At 28.9% G+C, this 20,343-nt stretch overlaps 3 protein-coding genes across 3 annotated transcripts; 2 read left to right on the top strand and 1 right to left on the bottom strand.

Annotated features, from left to right (window-relative positions):
* The first annotated feature begins 3,433 nt into the window (after positions 1 to 3,433).
* LOC130664943 (TRAF3-interacting protein 1) lies at positions 3,434 to 7,210 on the top strand. Its single transcript, XM_057465143.1, has one exon. It carries the CDS (start codon positions 3,505 to 3,507, stop codon positions 5,314 to 5,316), a length of 1,812 nt encoding a protein of 603 aa, XP_057321126.1. The 5' UTR covers positions 3,434 to 3,504; the 3' UTR covers positions 5,317 to 7,210.
* A 328-nt stretch (positions 7,211 to 7,538) lies between these two features.
* Positions 7,539 to 13,283, top strand: LOC130664944 (thyroid receptor-interacting protein 6). Its single transcript, XM_057465144.1, has 4 exons — positions 7,539 to 7,767; positions 7,835 to 8,001; positions 9,298 to 9,889; positions 11,017 to 13,283. The coding sequence occupies exons 2-4, from the start codon at positions 7,837 to 7,839 to the stop codon at positions 12,048 to 12,050; spliced, it is 1,791 nt and encodes a 596-aa protein (XP_057321127.1). The 5' UTR covers positions 7,539 to 7,767; positions 7,835 to 7,836; the 3' UTR covers positions 12,051 to 13,283.
* A 1,740-nt stretch (positions 13,284 to 15,023) lies between these two features.
* LOC130664702 (retinal rod rhodopsin-sensitive cGMP 3',5'-cyclic phosphodiesterase subunit delta) lies at positions 15,024 to 17,202 on the bottom strand. Its single transcript, XM_057464761.1, has 4 exons — positions 17,043 to 17,202; positions 16,718 to 16,780; positions 16,377 to 16,634; positions 15,024 to 15,162 (listed from the first exon to the last, which is right to left on the bottom strand). Exons 1-4 carry the CDS (start codon positions 17,081 to 17,083, stop codon positions 15,081 to 15,083), a joined length of 444 nt encoding a protein of 147 aa, XP_057320744.1. The 5' UTR covers positions 17,084 to 17,202; the 3' UTR covers positions 15,024 to 15,080.
* Between the last annotated feature and the right edge of the window lie 3,141 nt (positions 17,203 to 20,343).

Raw genomic sequence — 20,343 nt, 5'->3', positions numbered from 1 at the left:
AATAATAAAACAATATTTTTATTTTGTTATCACAATTAATATTCATATATCGAAAGGTATCAGAATTAGATTAAAATTTGAATTGCATTTTTTAAAATTAATTCTTATAAGCTCCGATGAGATTCAACTTGAAAAGTTCTAGGAATTCTTCTAGGATGTGACAAATTTCTGATTCAATTTTACAATTGATTCCAAAACGAATTTATTGGATTATTTAAACAAGGCATTCATTAATTCAATGACATGCAATTATTGTCCTTTAAAAAATTGTAGTCGTTTTCAAAAATAAATTAATAAAATTGTTAATTTTATTAATAATTTGAAAGAGCTCGATTTGGTACTTAATAATATCAGCGTTCAAATTCCTGTGGTTACACAACCAGGGTATTAGTAAAATTATTTAACTTTAATAAAAGGCAGAGGTTAAAATTTGAGCACGTAGACAGATTAATATTTAGACTATAAGATAAATCTCTGATTAATTAGAATTAATTAATTAAGAGTGAAAACTAAACGTAAGCCGGTTTAATCCTTCTTGATTCAAGAATTATCGCGCTAATAATAAATATATAAAGTTAACATCTTACATATACATTATCAAATGAAATTTATAAACAACTATATATAATTTAATGATATATTTTTCTAAATCATCAAAATAATCAACTGTCAATATTTGACTGCTTAAATAAAAATAATGAAGGATCAATTATTCAATAAATTCTTAATTTTTATCACATAATTAAAACTCTAATTAATAATTATTATGATTAAAAATTTTAATTATTTAATTATTAATTACTATTAATTATTACAAAGTTACGGATGCTCAAGGTCAGCAAAAAAAACATTTAAATTATTCTCAAGAAAATATCAAATTATCTCTTTAAATATTAAAAATATCACTAATTACTAAGAATACTTTTTTATTCCTCATAAAATAATCTACAAATTTGCCCCTTATAAAAATTACTCTCGCTTCAATCCTTAGCGAATTACCGGCATTTAAAATTAAAAGAAAATCATATAATTCAGTTATTGATATTTTATATTTTTAAATTTAAAATATCTCGTTAAATATAAAAAATATCACTAATTACTAAGAATACTTTTTTATTCCTCATAAAATAATCTACAAAGTTGCCCCTAGTAAAAATTACTCTCGCTTCAATCCTTAGCGAGAAACCGGCATTTAAAATTTAAAAAAAAATCATATAATTCAGTTACTGAAATTTTATATTTTTAAATTTTAAATATCTCGTTAAATATCAAAAATATCACTAATTACCCTCAGTACTTTTTTGTTCTCCATTAAATTCTCTACGACTTTATTTCTTACAAAAATTATTATAAAATTAATTTTTAAGAAGTTACAAGCCTGCAAAGTTTAAAATATTAAAATTCAAATAAATATTAAAAATTTTTCTAGTATGTAAATGTATGTAAATTTTATATACAACATATATAATTTTATCGTCTCAAAAGTAATTGAAAAAAATATTTTTTACGATAATAAATTATTTTAAAATCGTAATTCGTGGTAGTAAAGTTTAATCATTATCTTTTATGTTTTCTTTGTTTCATTGCCGTGTAAATGACTTATCTTTACAGATTATCTCATTAAACTTAATTACAATTATAAAAATTTTTACAATTAATTTTTTTTTACGTGTGACTTCTCACGTCAAAGTATTTTTACAATTATTTATACTAATGACTATAAAAACCAATTATAGTAATCATTTTTTTTTCGATTGTAAATTTTTTTCTCAAGTAACTTTTTGTCAGATTATTTTTAAAATTTGATATTTTTAATAAAATTTTTATGGAGACAAAATAAATATAAGAAGAAAACAAAAATAGTCACGTATTTTTGTTGATATCTAATCATTTTTTGATTATATCTACTACATTTTGACATTTACTGATTAAATAAATATATATGGATATATATATAATATCAATATTGATAGTAACTCTATTTAACTAGTACATTGTATCTTTATTGTTGTTAAATAAATAACGCAATAATAATAAAAAAATTATTATTAATATTTATACTAATTAATGATGGAAAATTTTCAAATTTAAATATTTGATTATTGAAAAAAATTATTTGGATTTTATTTGATTTTTTTTTAATGAATTCTGTCGTGATTTATGTATCAGTTTTCATAAATAGATATATGATATTTATTTCCTTTATTTAACGTTAAAATTACGTAATCGTTGAAGAATTTTCCTGGTTTTATTTTCAGTAATGAAAATACGCATTGAATTTTTTTATGATACTGAAGTTAGCTGACGTCTAATAATTTTTGTTCATTTTAAAAAACGATAAATTTGAATAGAAAAATATTTTGAAAAATTGCACTTATGGTTTTCAAAATTTTCTACATATGCATTTTTTTATTTTTTTTTAATTATACTGTTGAAAAATAAATTCGAAAATTGTAAACTGTCTGCAAACTTCAGGATGATATTTTTTTGCATATGAGGCAAAACGGCCTCATTTTGTTTAAGTTGATTATTTTATTTATTTTTAGTTTGAATTTTTTTTTATCGAGAGTATTTTTATAATTTAGTGGGGTAAAATGGACAGTGTAATTTTTGGGTCTTGTTTGGATTGAAAGAAAAAGAAAAATGAAATTAGGGGGGAAAAAATAATTTTATGAAATTTTTGAAATTTTATGGAATTTATAAACTTTTCATGTTAGGACCAATGAGATTTCAAAAAATTTTCGCGGGCTAGTGTTTTTATAAAATTTAATTAATGGAATTTAATGCAGAGAATTGTACGAAAAAATTTTACAAAAAACTTTTTCGACTAATGAACTAAAATTAAATAAATTCAGTCAAGTAAAATTTTTGCTAATTTTCTTTTTCCGAGTGAAAATTAAATATAATATATTTTTATTATAAAAATTAATGAAGTAAATTCGTCCAAATTTTAATACACTCGCGTTCAAAAAATAATTTTCTTATTTTCTAAAATTTCAAAATTTGTTTACTTAAAAATCAAAATTAAAAATTTTTCTAAACGATCTAAATTATAAAAAAAAATATTTTTTTATCCTTCGCTATTTCCCCCTCTTCTTACCGAACATTTTCAATTGCCCATTTTACTCCACAAAATTATAAAAAAATTTCTATTGATACAAAAACATTAAATTTCTGTAATTAACTAAATTTGAAAAAAAAAAAATTCACAACTGACCGTCTTACCTCGTAACCATATTACCCCATATATCCTTAATTTTTTAAATAAAAATCCAATCCCAAGAAAAATGAACTTTAAAAAAAAAGTATTAAATTTTTATATCGATTTATATACAGTCGATACTACAGTTCGGTTGCCATGTAAACAAAAACAACAACAAACCCAATATATAAAATATATAAAAGCATGTTGTCACAAAGATATATTTTTACAATTTATATTAACCTTCAAAGTTAAATATTTATATATAAAAAAAAAAAAAAAATATAAGTGATTATTCAAAAATGTCAGAAGATATAAAACTACAAGAAGCTGTGAAGAAAACACAAGATTTGCTTGGTAAATATATAAAAAAACCTCCACTGACTGATAAATTATTAAAAAAACCACCATTTCGTTTTATACATGACATAATAACGTCAATAATAAAAGAAACAGGATTTTTAAAAAATTTATTTACTGACGACGAATTAATAAGTACAAATATCAGTGATAAAGAAGCTAAGATTGAATATTTAACAAAATTAATTGACGCGGTTAAATTGATAACCGGCAATAACGATTTGAATGTAAGACCGTCAAAAATAATTTCCGGCCAAGAGCCGATCAAAACGAATGAATTATTTCACGCGATAGGACGCGCTTTGGACAAAAAAGTATCGAGCGATGAAGCTATCGAGTATTTTAAGAATAATATCAACAAGAAAAGCAAAGAAAAAAGTTTGAAGAAGAAAAGTAGATCACCTGAAGTCAATTTGGCGAGCAATGAAAAGAGTGGAGTTAAAAAGACAGTGAGAAAGTCTACTGATAAATTAGATAAAGTGGGAAAAGAAAGTGATAAGAAGAGAAGTTCAACAAAACAATCGGGAGAGTTAAAAAAACGCGATAGCAGCATCGATAGAAAAGTTAGCGATAATTCTAAATTGACAAAAGATAATTTAAAAAGAAAAGATACGAGCGGGAAAAAAAAAGATGATAAAAAACCGTCGGAAAAACGGGTCAGAAGTAAAGAAAGTTCGAGTTCGCATAAAGAAACTGTTTTGCCGGCAAAGGTTGAGAAGTCTGCTGACTTGGAAGATAAAACAGATTTGCCGAAGGTCGATAACAAAGAAGAAGTCAATGAAGTACAAGATTCTGAAGGCGTAGAAGAAGCAGCGACAGTTAAAAGTGAGCAAAAAGAAGTAATCGATGATTCTCATCTGGAATCTAGTGAACCGGTTAATGATAAAACAGTTTCGAGTAAAACGGCCGATAAAACAGAGGAAGAAAAAGAAGTAAAGCCGGATGGTTTGAAAAAACAAAGCAAATCTGTTGAAATAGTAGACAGTAGAGCTGATGGAATAAAAAATTCGGGAATAGTCAAGACTTCTTCAGGATTTCTTAGACCTCCGACCGCAAGGCCGCCTAGTGCACGTCCAGCAGCGCCACGATTGCGTGGTAAAACAGATTTTATAATCAACAACAATGCGGTCAATCAGATTGCGGATATAAATGTCATTGTACAGAACTTCGATATGAAAGAAGACGATGCCGAAGATATGGTAGTTGTTGAGTCGAGTATCAATGATGATAATAATTCATTACTCAATAATATTAATAATAATAACATAAGTAATGATTTGAATGATAAACAAGTGACGCAAGAACACGGTTATTTAGTAGCACAAATACTTGAAACACAGCGTGAGTTAGTCAATGAAGATAACGTCGAATTGATACCAAATAAAGTGGAAATCGAGTGGGAGTCGGGTGTCAAGAAAGATCGCGATTTTGTTATCAAAGAAATAGATAAATTACGAGGGACAATACAGACATTGACGCGAACTACCAATCCGTTGGGTAAATTGTTTGATTTTCTGCAAGAAGATGTCGAAATAATGCAGCGCGAATTACGCGATTGGCGGAATCAGTTCAATGGGATAAGAGAGCAATTAATTGTTGAAAAAAGTAAAACATCGAATTTATTGAAGCCGCTTGAAGATTCATTGAGTGATGTTGAGAATAATATTAAATTACAAATGGATAAAATTTATCAGACTAAGGCTAATATTTTGAGAAATAATCTGAAAATTTCAAGATTACTCAGTGGTCAATAGTTCATTGTTTATTACTTATCACTTTCTATGTATTATTACACGGAGAAAAAATTATGGTAACCTTTTCTACCCTGTTTGTAAAATATAAACCCATAACGTTACACTGTGAAAAATTCCCAACAAATTTTACTATGGGTGCATAGTAACACCGGACTATAAGAAAACTGGTACAAAATTTACAAGTGTCCAATAGTAAACGTATGCGTAGACTACACGATTGTGGCCTATGCGCATACGTTTACTATGGGACAATTCTAAATTTTGAATCGGTTTTCTTATCGTCCGGTGTTACTATGCACCCATAGTAAAATTTGTTGGGAATTTTTCACAGTGTATGGTAACAATTACTAGGAATTATGGGATATACGCCTCCCTGGTGGAAATTTTTCGGACTTTTTTCTCAAAAGCTCAGAAAAATTCGTTAGAATTTTAGAACTGAGTTATTCAGAGAAAATTCCGAAAAATTTCCACCAGGGCCATTATTCCTGGGAAAAGTTTCCATAGCTATAGAAACAATTTCTATAGTTATGGTAACAGATTCTATATCGTATGGTAACTGAATTCCCTAGCGGATCTGAATTACGGTATCCAGCAGAATTGCTGTTATTTACGGCAAATGCCTTAAATTACCGCAAATTACGACAAAATACCATATGGCGGTAAATTGCCGTAAATTTACCGTAATTCGGATCCACTGGAGTTATGGTAATGATTACCGTACTCGTTAGAATAATTACTATGATATTATGGTGATCATTACCATAATAGATAGTATACCCTGACAAATCCGAATTACGGCAAATTTACGGCAATTTACCGCATTCTGCTGTAATTTACCGTGAATGCGGCATTCTGCGGAAAATTTGCCGCGATTTATGGTAATTTACGGCCATTTTCCAGGAATGTACCGTAATTTTCGGTCTTTTTACAGCAATCGCGATAAATAACGGCAATATACTGTAATTTGCGGCATTTTAACCGTAAGCACCGTATGCTTGTTTAACTTTAGGGTTTTTATAGTGCAATCTTTTACTTTACAGTAAAATACCGTAGGCTTGACGCAATTTGACGGTAAATTACCGTACTTTTACGTCAAATTTACGGTAAAAATACTGCACTTTTGCCGTGAAATGCCGTACGCTTACCGTAAAGTACCGTAAGTTTATCATAAACTTACGCATTTTACCGTAATTTTTCCAACTGGCGTAAATTACCGGTAATTGCTGTAATTTACCGTAAATCGGATCCACCAGGGTAATGGTTGCTATATACTATTATGGTGATGTTTACCATATTACATGGTAACAGTTACTATAATAGTATGGGGACGATAACCATCCGTGGTTAAAAAAGAGAATTAAAAAGGATTGAGCCATGTAACGGGGCCTTTTAGAATAGGATTGGCAGTATTAAAAAGAATTAAAAATATTGAAAAATTAATTCTTTTTAATGTTTTTTGATTCTCTTTTTTAATCAGGGATAGTAGTATGGCAACCCTATTCAAAAATTATCATAGAATCCAATCAAATGCGACAAATACCGCATAGAAACCAGTACAGTCTATAGGATTCTATGCGGTTTTTGTCGCAGTTGAGTGGATTTTATGGGAATTTTTGAATAAGGAACGGTTACTGTATATAGATAGCAATTGTTACCATAATTTGTATTATAAGTGCCATTTCTACACCCGATATTTAAAAAAACCAGACCAAACTTTATGGGAATCATTCCCATAATATATTGCAATTGTTACCATAAAATTTTCTCCGTGTATAAATGATTATTAAAAAACAATGTGTTTGTTTGCACAACTTTACTTGAGTTTGTATGCCAATAAAAAATATTTGTATATATCAGCATATAGATGTTTAAAATTTATTATATTTGTTAGAAACTAGGCCACGTACTTTGAATAATAAATTTCTGAAACTTTTATAACTTTTTTAAATATTGGCGCCAATAATCAAAATTCACATACGCATGCGCGGTAAAAATTCATCAATATGGCAGCGGTTGAATTTTATTGGTAAAAAAATTCATCCATCCACAGACAGTTCCAGTGATTCATGGTCAATAATTTAGTGATTATAAATATTAATGTACAATTTCTTAATCAGTGATCTCATAGTTGATAATTAATACAAATTTCAAATAATATTTTACACTAATCAATAATAAGTATTTTAGAAAATTAATAATAAAAGGGCGGGGTTTTTTTATATGATAATTATTATAATTATTTATTTCTTTTACGTAAATCGTGTAATGACAAATCGAAGGAATCATCACTCAGGAATTTACTTGTGACGTTAATAAATTTATAAAAAAGTTTATATATGAGTGTTAAGTCTATTTAATGACTCATTTGTTTTATCGCTCTCATTACGCGCGAATTGCCCCATTGTTTATTTAAATAATTATATATTTTGTTTATTGTTTTACATTTCATTGGTGAGTATTTTTTATTTTAGAATAAAAATTGTCGATATATTTTTATATTTAGTTTATTAATTTTTAGTTATGATGTCAAACGTTGGTAATTTGGAGCAACAAATTGCAAGTTTGCAAATTGATAATGGAAATAATTCAAATGATATTAGTACGAGTAATAGTGGAAATATTGTCAAACAAGTCAAAAAAATAGGCCCTGCTGTGCCGCCGAAACCGAAAAAATCACAACCGCAGGTCAGTAAAGTCTTGTATTAACTCTGGCTAAATGGTTATTGGGAATGGTCTAGAAGTGGGACTGCACACATTTTTAAAAGCTCCGTGTGCTTACATTTGAAATGTCTATAAATAAACTTTTTCCACGTGTTCAGTTACACGGCGGATTTAATTTTCTGGCCTTAGTTTTGTCTATAACACATGATATCTATCCAAGCCTTGCACCTAAAGGCCAAGAAGTTGATTAAAATATCATGGAATCTTAAAAATTTTCAAAAATAAAATTTTAAATATATAATAATAATTTTTATACAAAGCCGTAAGATGGACGGTGGAGTTTTAGAGGCTGATCTAACAGCTACAATAATTTGGAGCTTTTGAGTACTTGAAAATTGACGTATTTCTGTTATTTCATTAATTTTTCGGGGTGCAAAAGCTCATCTGGCACTAAGACGCAAATAATTTGGACGGTATCCGCTTCCCTTTACTAGTATAGTGCACAGCGAAGTCCGCTACAGGGTTTTGGCTCAGTTCGTACCAGTATAAGGTGCAGTTCAAGGCAAGAGTACGTCAGCGCAGCCTCGCTGACGCGTCCGTTAACGCACTCGGGACGAAACTACTACCTATTATGGCACATATACATATTACTTAAATTTTTGGTGGCTGATTCCAGAGTCAATACAGAGAAAAATAAGAAAATTATGTCAAAATGTACACGCGGAAAAAAATAATTTCTTGGTGCAAGAAATATTTTGCATTCTGAAATGACAACAAAAATTTTCTTAGGACTAGAAAAACTCAAGAAAATTTTTGCTTTCAACTTATAATGCAAAAAATTTCCTGGGACAAGTAAAAATTTTCTTGGGGCGAGTAAAATTTTTTGTATCAAGAAATTATTTTTTTTCTGTGTACGGTTGCACGGGACTTGAAAATTTCGAAGATAATATTGAAGTTAAAGAAATTTTTACTTTATGTATAATACTTTCATACTTTATAAATAATTGATGCTTAAGAAAGAACTCATTAAGCAAAAATATTTTCAATTCGCCGACACATACTCTAAAAAATTTTAGTTCAAAGCAATATATATATAATTGAATTTTTCTACACCACGACCAAAAACTTCTACGCGGAGACCAGTACGCGTCCTCTAAAAAATGCGGGAAAATTTAAAAACAAAATTTGATTTTTGCTTATTAAAAGTACAGGCAGTCCCACTTATATTTAATTGCCTGATTATTTTCTACCGGAGCAGGTTTCAATTATAAAAAAAAATGATGACTGTTGAGTAAAAAAAAATTAATTTTACATTTCCAGGTACCGCAAAGTTACACAATAAAATCGCCGTCAACGCCGTCATACAGTACCGTCTTAAACAATACGCAATTGAATGAAAAAATAAATAATTATTACGCCAACACGCCGTTGCCATTCGTGCCGCCTAATACTGAAAAGAATTCATACACTTCCGGATTACCGGGATCGCAGCCTCCGTCTTCGTCGCAGTCATTGATAACAACGAATTCAACAAGACCGGATGCTCGGAATTATTACAATAATGAAAACTTCTATCAAAACGACCATTTGTACAGCAACGAACTGGAAAATTTCAATGGCAAACGCGCTGAGGTAAACAAAATCAACAGCAATATAACAGTAAATCCTCGATACGAAGACAAAAATTATTATTTGAATATCGGTGGCAACATTCCGGCACCTCAGGCGCCAGTTTTAGTTGACGATAGATCAACACGTGCAACACGCAATGTTGTTTACAGTAATGTTGAACCAGCTGTACCGATACCCGTACCAACGCCGATAAATTCGATAAAGGAGAAAGATATTATTTACAGTAACATCCAGTGGAATAAACCGGAAAATACTTATTCGAATATAACAAATGCTCGAGGTAAGTTTAGAAACAAATAAAATAACTTCTGACAAATTCATTTGTACTGAGAGTGGGAGAATAGTTAAAATTTATTCGAATTATTTGTAAATTTTTCAAATTATTCAGTTCGAAGTATTTGTAGGTTTTGAAATTTATAGAATTATCCGTTAGTTTTTGAATTATTCGAAGTATTTGTCAATTTTCGAATTAGATAGTATTCGAAGAATTCATTAATTTTTGAATTATTTAAAAATTATTCGAATTCGAAGTATCATCAGCTTTCGAATTATTCGAAAAATTCCAATTATTCGTAATTTTTCGAATCTTGAGCTCACGGAATTATTCGAATTCGAAGTATTTGTCAGTTTTCGAATTGATGGAATTATTTGAGATCGAAGTATTCATCAGTTTTTGAATTCTTTGTAAATTTTCGAAGTATTCGAATTGGCAGAATTATTCGAATTCGAAGTATCCATTAGCTTTCAAATGATTCGAAAAGTTCCAATCATTCGTAAATTTTCGAATTATTTGAACTGACGGAATTATTCGAATTCAAAGTATTCGTCGATTTTCGAATTATTTTTAAATTTTCGGATTATTCGAAATTGCCGCCAGTTTTAAAATTATTCGTACATTTATTAAGTATTCGAACTGATAGAATTATTCATCAATTTTAAAATTATTTAAAAATTATTCGAATTCAAAGCATCCGGTAGTTTTCGAATTATTAGAAAAATTCAAATTATACGTCAATTTTCGAACTATTTTAACTGATAGAATTATTCGAATTATTCCATTATTCGTAAATTTTAAAATTATTCTTAAATTTCCACATTATTCGATTAAATCCCACATATTTTATTCGAACTTCCAACCTGTAATTTTTATCAAACTTGCGTTAATTAAAAAAAATTATTTCAAAAATTTGTTATTAATTCCGAATTTTTCAAGAAACTCAAAATTTAACTCCCACTTCCAAAAAAACATTTCTAATTTCTCAACCAGTTCAAAAGCCCGCGAATAATTCAAAATTTCAAAATGATCGTAAGTTCAAATCATTCGCGCCCTAATTTACACAGTAATTAAAAAAAAAAAAAAAAACCCAGACATTGCCTCTGTCTAATTACTCACAATAAAACTTCTAGATGATCTGCCACCACCACCAGAGCCCACAGAATACATTTCCTGCGTTCCCGGGTCATTTCCACCGCCCCCGGAAGAATTACCACCGCCACCAAGTCCCGTGTCATCGAGCTACAGCGAACTTCGCCGCGCTACCTACGACCCCCATCATCAGACAGATTACCCCCCAGACCACCATCACCACCACCACCACGACTACCCAAATGACATCTACGGACCCAGTTCCCAGTCCAGCTCAACTTACGAGTCGATCTACGAGCCAATAAACCCGCGGCCGCCTTCCCAGCTGTCCTGCAACTACTCCATGTACTCCGGGTACGGGTCAGCGAGTACTCAGCCTCCAGGTAAAGTCTCTCCCGTAAAAGAAGTTGACACTCTTACAGATTTACTAGTCCAGGGAATGGAAGACAACCAAGACGACAGTGACATTTACGGGATTTGCGCTCACTGCGGGAAAAAAGTCGAAGGTGAAGGCACCGGATGCTCGGCAATGGACAAAGTTTTTCATATCGACTGTTTCTGCTGCTTTGTCTGCCGCGTTAATTTACAGGGGAAGCCTTTTTATTCACTCGAGGGCAAGCCCTACTGTGAGGAAGACTATTTGAATACTTTAGAAAAATGTTGCGTCTGCACCCGGCCAATTCTCGATCGCATTTTGCGCGCGACTGGCAAACCCTATCATCCATCTTGTTTTACTTGCGTCGTCTGCGGGCAAAGTTTGGACGGGATTCCCTTCACTGTCGACGCGACCAATCAGATCCACTGCATCCAGTGCTTCCACAAAAAATTTGCTCCCCGTTGCTGCGTCTGCAAGCTTCCGATTATGCCGGAGCCTGGACAGGATGAGACCGTCAGAGTCGTGGCTCTCGACCGCAGCTTTCATATTCAGTGTTACAAGTGCGAGGACTGCGGGCTGCGTTTGTCATCAGACGCCGAAGGCAGTGGCTGCTATCCGCTTGATGATCATGTTCTCTGCAAGAGCTGCAACGCAAAACGTGTACAGGCACTCACTTCTCATATGACTACTGAATTATAAAATTAAATCAAGGTGCCATATTTTTATTCGTTTATATTATTAGTTTATAAGTTTATAAACATTCCAATAGTTTATTTTTTCAGTATTTTTGAGAGAAAGTGCTGAATATTTTTTTTTAGTATTTGTATTTTTTATGATATATTTTATTATTATTATTTTAAATTAAATAAAGTATTAGATTTAATTATAATCAAAACAAAATTTAAGTATCAAAAATTACTTGTCATATTTATCTGCCAAACTATTACTCCTACGGAAAAATTTAATCAGTTAAAAATTGTTGGAAATTAAATTTCCTCTGGAAAGAGTACCAACAAGCCCTACTTATTCCCAACATTTACAAAATTAATCATATTGACAACATTTGTAAGTACCCAGTATATTTATCTCTTAAACTAACACTCCTACGAAAAAATTTAATCAGTTGAAAATTGTTTAAAATTAAATTTCCTCTGGAACGAGTACCAACAAGCCCTACTTATTCCTAATTTTTACCAAATTAATCATATTAATAACATTTATGAGTACCCAGTACATTTATCTCTCAAACTATCACTCCTTCGAAAAAATTTAATCAGTTAAAAATTGTTGGAAATTAAATTTCCTCTGGAAAGAGTACCAACAAGCCCTACTTATTCTTAAAATTTACCAAATTAATTATATTATTAACCTTTGTAAGTACCCAGTACATTTATCTCGTAAACTATCACTCCTACGAAAAAATTTAATCAGTTGAAAATTGTTGGAAATTGAATTTCCTCTAGAAAGAGTACCAACAAGCCCTACTTATTCCAAACATTTACAAAATTAATCATAATGATAACATTTGTTACTATAATATGTAAGAGATTTAGATAAATTTTGAATACAATTATTTGGCTACAATAATAGTGACTGATAAAAATCAAGACTAAGACGATTATCAAAAGTGGGCTATTGCTTACTTATGAACATTTTATTACGTAGTAATAATTGAATACATTTACATTGACATTTATATTAAATTACTTGGCTGTTAAAACGCACACATACATCCGTATAATTATTCCAGTAAATTAGGATTGTTATTAAAATATCTATTGTGATAAATAATAAATAGTTAATGGATATTTGTAATCGATAAAAAAAAATATATATATATGACTATAAGATTTGTTTTTATGCAATGAATCTTTATTGAGATTTGTTGATTATTATTATCTTTATGTATGGCTTTGTATTTATAATTTGATAATAAATTTTATCAGTAAATATTTCAATGATTGTTGAATTATTATCTGTCTGTCCTACAAAAATTAAAATTAATGTAAAGTAATAAAGTAAAAATTTCTTTAACTTCAATATTATCTTTGAAAATTTCAAGTCCCGTGCAACCGTACACAGAAAAAAAATGATTTCTTGATGCAAAAAATTTTACTCGACCCAAAAAAATTTTTACTGGTCTCAGGAAATTTTTCGCATTATAAGTTGAAAACAAAAATTTTCTTGAGTTTTTCTAGTCCTAAGAAAATTTTTGTTTTCATTTCAGAATGCAAAATATTTTTTGCACCAAGAAATTATTTTTTTCCGCGTGTAGATTTTGACATAATTTTCTTATTTTTCTCTGTATTGACTCTTGAATCAGCCACCAAAAATTTAAGTAATATGTTTATGTGCCATAATAGGCAGTAGTTTCGTCCCGAGTGCGTTAACGGACTCGTCAGCGAGGCTGAGCTGACGTACTCTTGCCTTGGACTGCAACTTATACTGGTACGAACTGAGCCAAAACCCTGTAGCGGACTTCGCTGTGCACTATACTAGTAAAGGGAAGCTGATACCGGCCAAATTACTTGCGTCTTAGTGCCAGATGAGCTTTTGCACCCCGAAAAATTAATGAAATAACAGAAATACGTCAATTTTCAAGTACTCAAGAGCTCGAAATTATTGTAGCTCTTAGATCAGCCTCTAAAACTCCACCGTCCATCTTACGGCTTTATATAAAAATTATTATTATATATTTAAAAATTTATTTTTGAAAATTTTTAAGATTCCATGATATATTAATCAACTTCTTGGCCTTTAGGTGCAAGGCTTGGATAGATATCATGTGTTATAGACAAAACTAAGGCCAGAAAATTAAATCCGCCGTGTAACTGAACACGTAGAAAAAGTTTATTTATAGACATTTCAAATGTAAGCACACGGAGCTTTTAAAAATGTGTGCAGTCCCACTTCTAGACCATTTCCAATAACCATTTAGCCAGAGTTAGTACAAGACTTTACTGACCTGCGGTTGTGATTTTTTCGGTTTCGGCGGCACAGCAGGGCCTATTTTTTTGACTTGTTTGACAATATTTCCACTATTACTCGTACTAATATCATTTGAATTATTTCCATTATCAATTTGCAAACTTGCAATTTGTTGCTCCAAATTACCAACGATTGACATCATAACTAAAAATTAATACAGCACACGGGACTTAGGAAAATATATGAACCAAATTTTTTTATAGAGCATCGATTTAGGTTTAAAAAAATCATAAAAATATATGAGAACAATAATATACAGGAATAAATAATTGAAAATTTATTTATTTAACATCTGCATTATAATTATAATTATAATTGTTTAAAATAGAACAAACGTAAAAATAATGTTGATATGTACAAAACTAATATTACATCACTCGTAAATATATATATAATATTATAAACTGGTCCTCGGTTCAAAGTAATTATTATATATAATTATAATACCATTATTCTGTTTGTTTGTTTACTTATTAATTAAATGTAAGATTAATTATCAGTTAATAAATAAATAGAAAAAAATTATACGTAAATGCAATCACATAATTGAGATACGTGAATAGATATCATACTTTTTTAATGAGTGTGCAGTACGTAATTGTATCGCACATACACAAAAAAGAATAATTAATTAACTCACCTCGATTAACTACTTAGAAATTATTTTTAATATCGATTATTAAATTTTATTAAGAAATTAATGGAATAATTTAATATATTAATTTTTTTTTTCTTTGTACTTTAAACGTAAAAAAGGCGCACTCGGCTTGTCGATACCAGCAAATTGTCATCGAAGAATTTCGTCTCGATTACGATGTTCCCACTGTAAAAAAAAACGCTGGTTTAAAATTTAGATGAAGAAAATCTGATCCTCGGTTGTCTATTGAGGGAAATCACGAATTGTTGGCATGAAACAGGATTGAGATTTTAATTTCTTTTATGATAAGAGTTCATATCATTCAGATTTTTTCTACACTTCGTGTTGATTAATATTTTTAAATAGAAAATCAATAATTTTTATTGCTAATTTATTTAAATGAAGAATAAGTACGAAGAGGAAAATTAGGTTGTCTGGAGACACGAACTATATGTCAATGAATTTAATTTGTTTGATATATGAAAGTTGCTGTTAAAAATTTTAACGATTTTCGGAGATAATTGTCGTGGAAATTTAATAAAATTCATGAATTTTAAATGAATGTCGATTTGTTGATAATTAAAAAAATTAAAGCGTAATTTTAAATGAAAATACAATGTGAGTATTTAAAAATATATGATCTATGTAATTAATCAAGATATTGAGTTGGATTTAAATTCAAAAAATTTTTTAAATACGGTACTAACTTTTTTTTAAAAAACCTTAATTAGTTTTTGATAATTGCGAGTTTATTAAAGTCCTGCTAAAGCATATAAATCATTTAATTTCCAATTACATTTATATTTTACCCTGAATGATTTAAACTCATCAATAACTTCATGTAATTTTCCTTTAAATTTCAAGGAAAATCTTTGGCAGTCCATATATTTTTATTATTAACGAGTCCAGAAGACCCTAGAATATTTTAAACTCCAAATATCTCAATAACTATCAAGTTTAAAAAAAAAACTACTAGGCACCTTTTTTGTAGATAATTCAAAGCTCTACAAAAAAGGTCTCTTGCAATTTTTCCTATAACTCAATATTTACTCCGATATTTACAGTATACTCCCACTTCCTTCCCAATAACTTTTAAATTTCCGCGGTAAAATTTATCACTTGATTTTCTAAACTAAATATACTTCCGGCAATTTACAACTTTCTTCATCCACTCTGTATCAAAGTACATTCAATTCCCAACATCTTTCCACAAGACCCAACAAAAAATTTCAAAACTACGTCATATTTTTATACCATCCCTTTTTTTTTTCAACTATTTTTAAAAAATCTCCAGATCACTTCCGGCAGAGTGACCATTCCGGGTCAAGCATCTCACAGTTATCATAAAATTCTACAGATCTCAAAATTTCAAATAAAAATAAAAATAAAAAAATTCATACTTAAGAACATTTGCCGGCATCATCTGACTTTCAGGAGCCGCTTGAATTAAACTCTGCCACGTGTTGGTACTCTGCGGTATAACAAAACCGAATTCGAAGAGCCATTCCTCCAGACAACGTCCTTTAAATAAAACTTTCTGTTCCAACCTGAACCTCTCCAGCGGCTCAATCGAACTGAAATTTATTTCCCTTGAAACCGCGCGACATTTTAATATTCTTTTAGGTACGCGCGCCTCGTGTTCCACATCAGGAACCGATCTAAAAAATCAACACAACATAAATACATAATTAATCAGTTAAATATATATCAGAAAATCATATGATCATAAATTTTTACTTACAAATCCTCATTTCCTTGCCATAGAATTTTTCCCGTATCCTCGTCTCGTAAATTCATCCAATTTCTGCATTAATTAATTTTATTAATTAAATTATTTTTAATATATATAAATATAAATATGTTTTTATTATTTATTTATAATATACAATATATATATATATATATATATATATATATATATATATATATATATATATATATATATATATATATATATATACATATATTTATGTATTTTTGATGATACTTAAAATTATTTAAAAATAATTTAACCTCAAAATGAATGAGAAAAAATTTGAAAAAAATGATAATTTTAAAAAACTTACACTTGAAATCCTTTCAAAATGTCCTCTGCCCGTGATGGCATTTTGAATTATGAATTTTGATTTATAACAATAAATATATAAGACACTGTCTGTAATTTTAATAAATAGGCAATAATATGAATGTTTGTATTGATGGACAAGAGACAACTGAGGTAATGATCGACTTCGGATTCGGAGTTCGAAGTTCGAACTTCGACGAGTTGGGGTTGGAGATGGAAAATTTTCGTTGGTTGAAAAGAAAACCGAAGGTAATTGTCGAGTCATTACGAGTATGCGCCTTAATATTTTAGGAAAGAAAATGTGCGCATGCGTGAATAGAAGTGTAGTTTAAAATTGTCGATTTTGTTGATAGTAAAACTTTACTTCAATTAACTTCAATGTCTACAGTTATCGTTGATAAATAATTGACAAGTAGGGAAATCATTAAATCAATTCTGAGTTTTTAAAAATAATTTTAAATACTAAATAATTAATTTGAAATTGACATGACACTGAAGAGTTAGCAGACGTCTGACAGTTTTTGAATTTTTTAAAAAATGATTAACAATAAAAAAAAACATTTTGAAAAATTGCACCTGCAGTTTATTAAATTTTCTACATGTGTATATTTTTAGTTTTTTTTTTTGTAATTTATTTGTTAGAAAAAATCCGAAAATTTGTGACTGTCTGCTAACTTTAGGATCGTAAATTGACAGACTATCAACAATTTTCGGATTTTTTTTTTTTAACAAATCAATTACAGAAAAACAAAAAACAAACTAAAATGCTATGCACACGTAGGGAATTCAAAAAGCTATAGGTGCAATTTTTTCAAATATTTTTTTTTTTGAAATTTATTGTTGTGAATAAAAATCCGAAGATTATTAGACGTCAGCTAAATTCAGTATGGGAATTTTTTAAGGTAAAATATTAATATTTAGTTACTTATTTAATTCAATTTTTGATGTTTGTATTTATGTGTAATTCAAATTATAGTTACATGGACTGGAAAATTTTACGAGAAATTTAGAGGAAATTATTAATGAGTTAAAATCAGTCATAAATATAAAATATGAATATCATTATAAATTAAAATATTTATATACTTTATTTTTATGGGATTTTGAATTTTTGAATCAGGAATATCTTTGTAAATATTGAGTTATCGGAAAAATTGCAAGAGACCTTTTTTGTAGGGCTTTGAATTATCTACAAAAAAGGTGTCTTGTAGTTTTTTTTTAAACTCGATAGTTATTGAGATATTTGGAGTTTAAAATATTCTAGGGTCTTCTGGACTCGTTAATAATAAAAATATATAGACTGTCAAAGATTTTCCTTGAAATTTAAAGGAAATTACTTGAAGTTATTGACAAGTTCAATCAGTCATAAATATAAAATATAAATATCATTATGAATTAACTTATTTATATACTTTATTTTTACATAACTTTAAATTTCCAAGTGATAAAAGTCATGAAAATTAAAATCACAATGAATTTTATTTTATTTCATTTAAATTAATTTTTTTTTATTGTCCATAAGTCAATTAATTTTAAATAATATTAATTTTAAAGCTGATAGTTATTTTAAAAACCTGAATTTTAATTTAAAATTATTTTTTTTCCTGTGTAATTAGTTTTTAAATTCGCGAAATTTTATAGCAAGACTTTAATAAACTCGCAATTATCAAAAACTAATTAAGGTTTTTTAAAAAAAAGTTAGTACTGCATTTGTAAAATTTTTTGAATTTAAATCCAACTCAACATCTTGATTAATCACATAGATCATATATTTTTAAATACTCACATTGTATTTTCATTTAAAATTATGCTTTAATTTTTTTAATTATGAACTAATCGATAGTCATTTAAAATTAATTAATTATATTAAATTTTCATGACAATAATCCTCGAAATTTCCCCGTATACTGAATAATATATTCCACCTTTCTGATAATCAATTATAAATTTCTACGGCATTTTTTATTAATACCCTTATATTTTATATAAATATTCAATTATTTTCAAAATCTTTACTCTTTATTTCAATTTAAACTTTTCTAAAAATATCTCAAAATTCTCATGTACTTTTCCTGCAATACTCAAATTTAATTCTAACTTTCCAAAAAAAATTATCCATCTTAACATTTCAATTTCAAAAAGTTTACCGCAGCGCCTAATATTCAAATTTACCCGCCACAAATTTCAACATTACAACCCCTTAATTACACACAATAACATTAAAAAAATAAGAAATAATTAAGCATAATTTTTTTTTTAACTCCAATTCAAATTTTTCACAGTAATTTCATTTTTTTTTCTAATTAAAAAAAATTTATTTACTTCTTTCAAATTCTCCCGAATTAAAAAAAAATCTCCCATTAATTAAAGTGCGAATATAAAAAAAAAAAAAATCTAATGAAGCAAAAAATATAAATTATAAAAAAAATAAAAACTCATTTATTTCCATCATTAAAAAAATGCGAAAAATTGATAGTGAAAAAAAAAAAAAAAAATAACGAATCCGTCATAAATAAAAAAAAAAATCAATTTATCGGTGCATCTGACGTCAAATACAAGCCCATAATCAAACAAACAGGCGACAATAAATATCTAAATGTAGGTCTGTAGTCTCGGTAGTTTGTTTTCACGCCCGTTGACCCGCTCCAAGGGTCGGACCATCGGAATAATCCACATCTCTAGTGTATTCATCCATGAATGTGGTTCCTACACAGCTGAAAAATAAAAAAAAAACATAAAAAATAACAACGAACAGGAAAAAAAAGCACTTTTCTGTAAAGATGTTACCTGATTGGTTGAGTGTATTCCGTAGAGTATGACGTAATTCGTAACAGCGCAAGCTCGCTAATGGGGATGGTTTGCAAGCTCTGTCATCATCGGCAGCACCACTACCAGCAGTAGCTGTGTCACGACAAGTTAATACGTCATAATAATGATTCGCGAATAAAACAACACAGAGGTCTATTGCGGAAACGCGTCATCATTAGACGCGTCTCTGGGGCGGGTAAAAAATTTACTGTCAATTATTTAATAATATAACAATATATCATTGTAATTATCATCCATTCATTAACTTACTCTCTTTATTTTAAACTGAGTAATTTGTTTTAGCGAATCGATTTAAATTTACAATACGGGGAGTGCCAATGCTACAGAAATTATGAGCTTCTGGTTCAGATAAAATAAAATTACGGGAGGGAAGAGAGAAAAAGTTATAAATTTTTATGGTTGCTGGGTTTAACAACAAATAAGAAGATAAGTTAAGAGTGTGCTGGTAAAATTAATTATTTAGGGTAAAAATA

This window comes from Microplitis mediator, chromosome 3 (genome assembly GCF_029852145.1).
Source record: "Microplitis mediator isolate UGA2020A chromosome 3, iyMicMedi2.1, whole genome shotgun sequence".
Classification (NCBI taxonomy): Eukaryota; Metazoa; Arthropoda; class Insecta; order Hymenoptera; family Braconidae; genus Microplitis; species Microplitis mediator.
Note: the sequence above shows the minus strand (reverse complement) of the source record. Positions and strands in the feature narration are given on the sequence as shown.

Excerpts from the sequence above, each read along its gene's own strand:
- LOC130664944 (XM_057465144.1), top strand. The coding sequence starts at position 7,837 with ATGATGTCAAACGTTGGTAATTTGGAGCAACAAATTGCAAGTTTGCAA. Across the intron at positions 8,002-9,297 it reads CGAAAAAATCACAACCGCAG|GTACCGCAAAGTTACACAAT; the intron begins GTCAGTAAAGTC and ends TTACATTTCCAG. Across the intron at positions 9,890-11,016 it reads GAATATAACAAATGCTCGAG|ATGATCTGCCACCACCACCA; the intron begins GTAAGTTTAGAA and ends TAAAACTTCTAG.
- LOC130664702 (XM_057464761.1), bottom strand. The coding sequence starts at position 17,083 with ATGCCATCACGGGCAGAGGACATTTTGAAAGGATTTCAAGT. Across the intron at positions 16,635-16,717 it reads TGGCAAGGAAATGAGGATTT|ATCGGTTCCTGATGTGGAAC; the intron begins GTAAGTAAAAAT and ends TTGATTTTTTAG. Across the intron at positions 15,163-16,376 it reads ATGCCGGCAAATGTTCTTAA|TGGGAACATCGTAATCGAGA; the intron begins GTATGAATTTTT and ends TTTTTTTTACAG.
- LOC130664943 (XM_057465143.1), top strand. The coding sequence starts at position 3,505 with ATGTCAGAAGATATAAAACTACAAGAAGCTGTGAAGAAAACACAAGAT.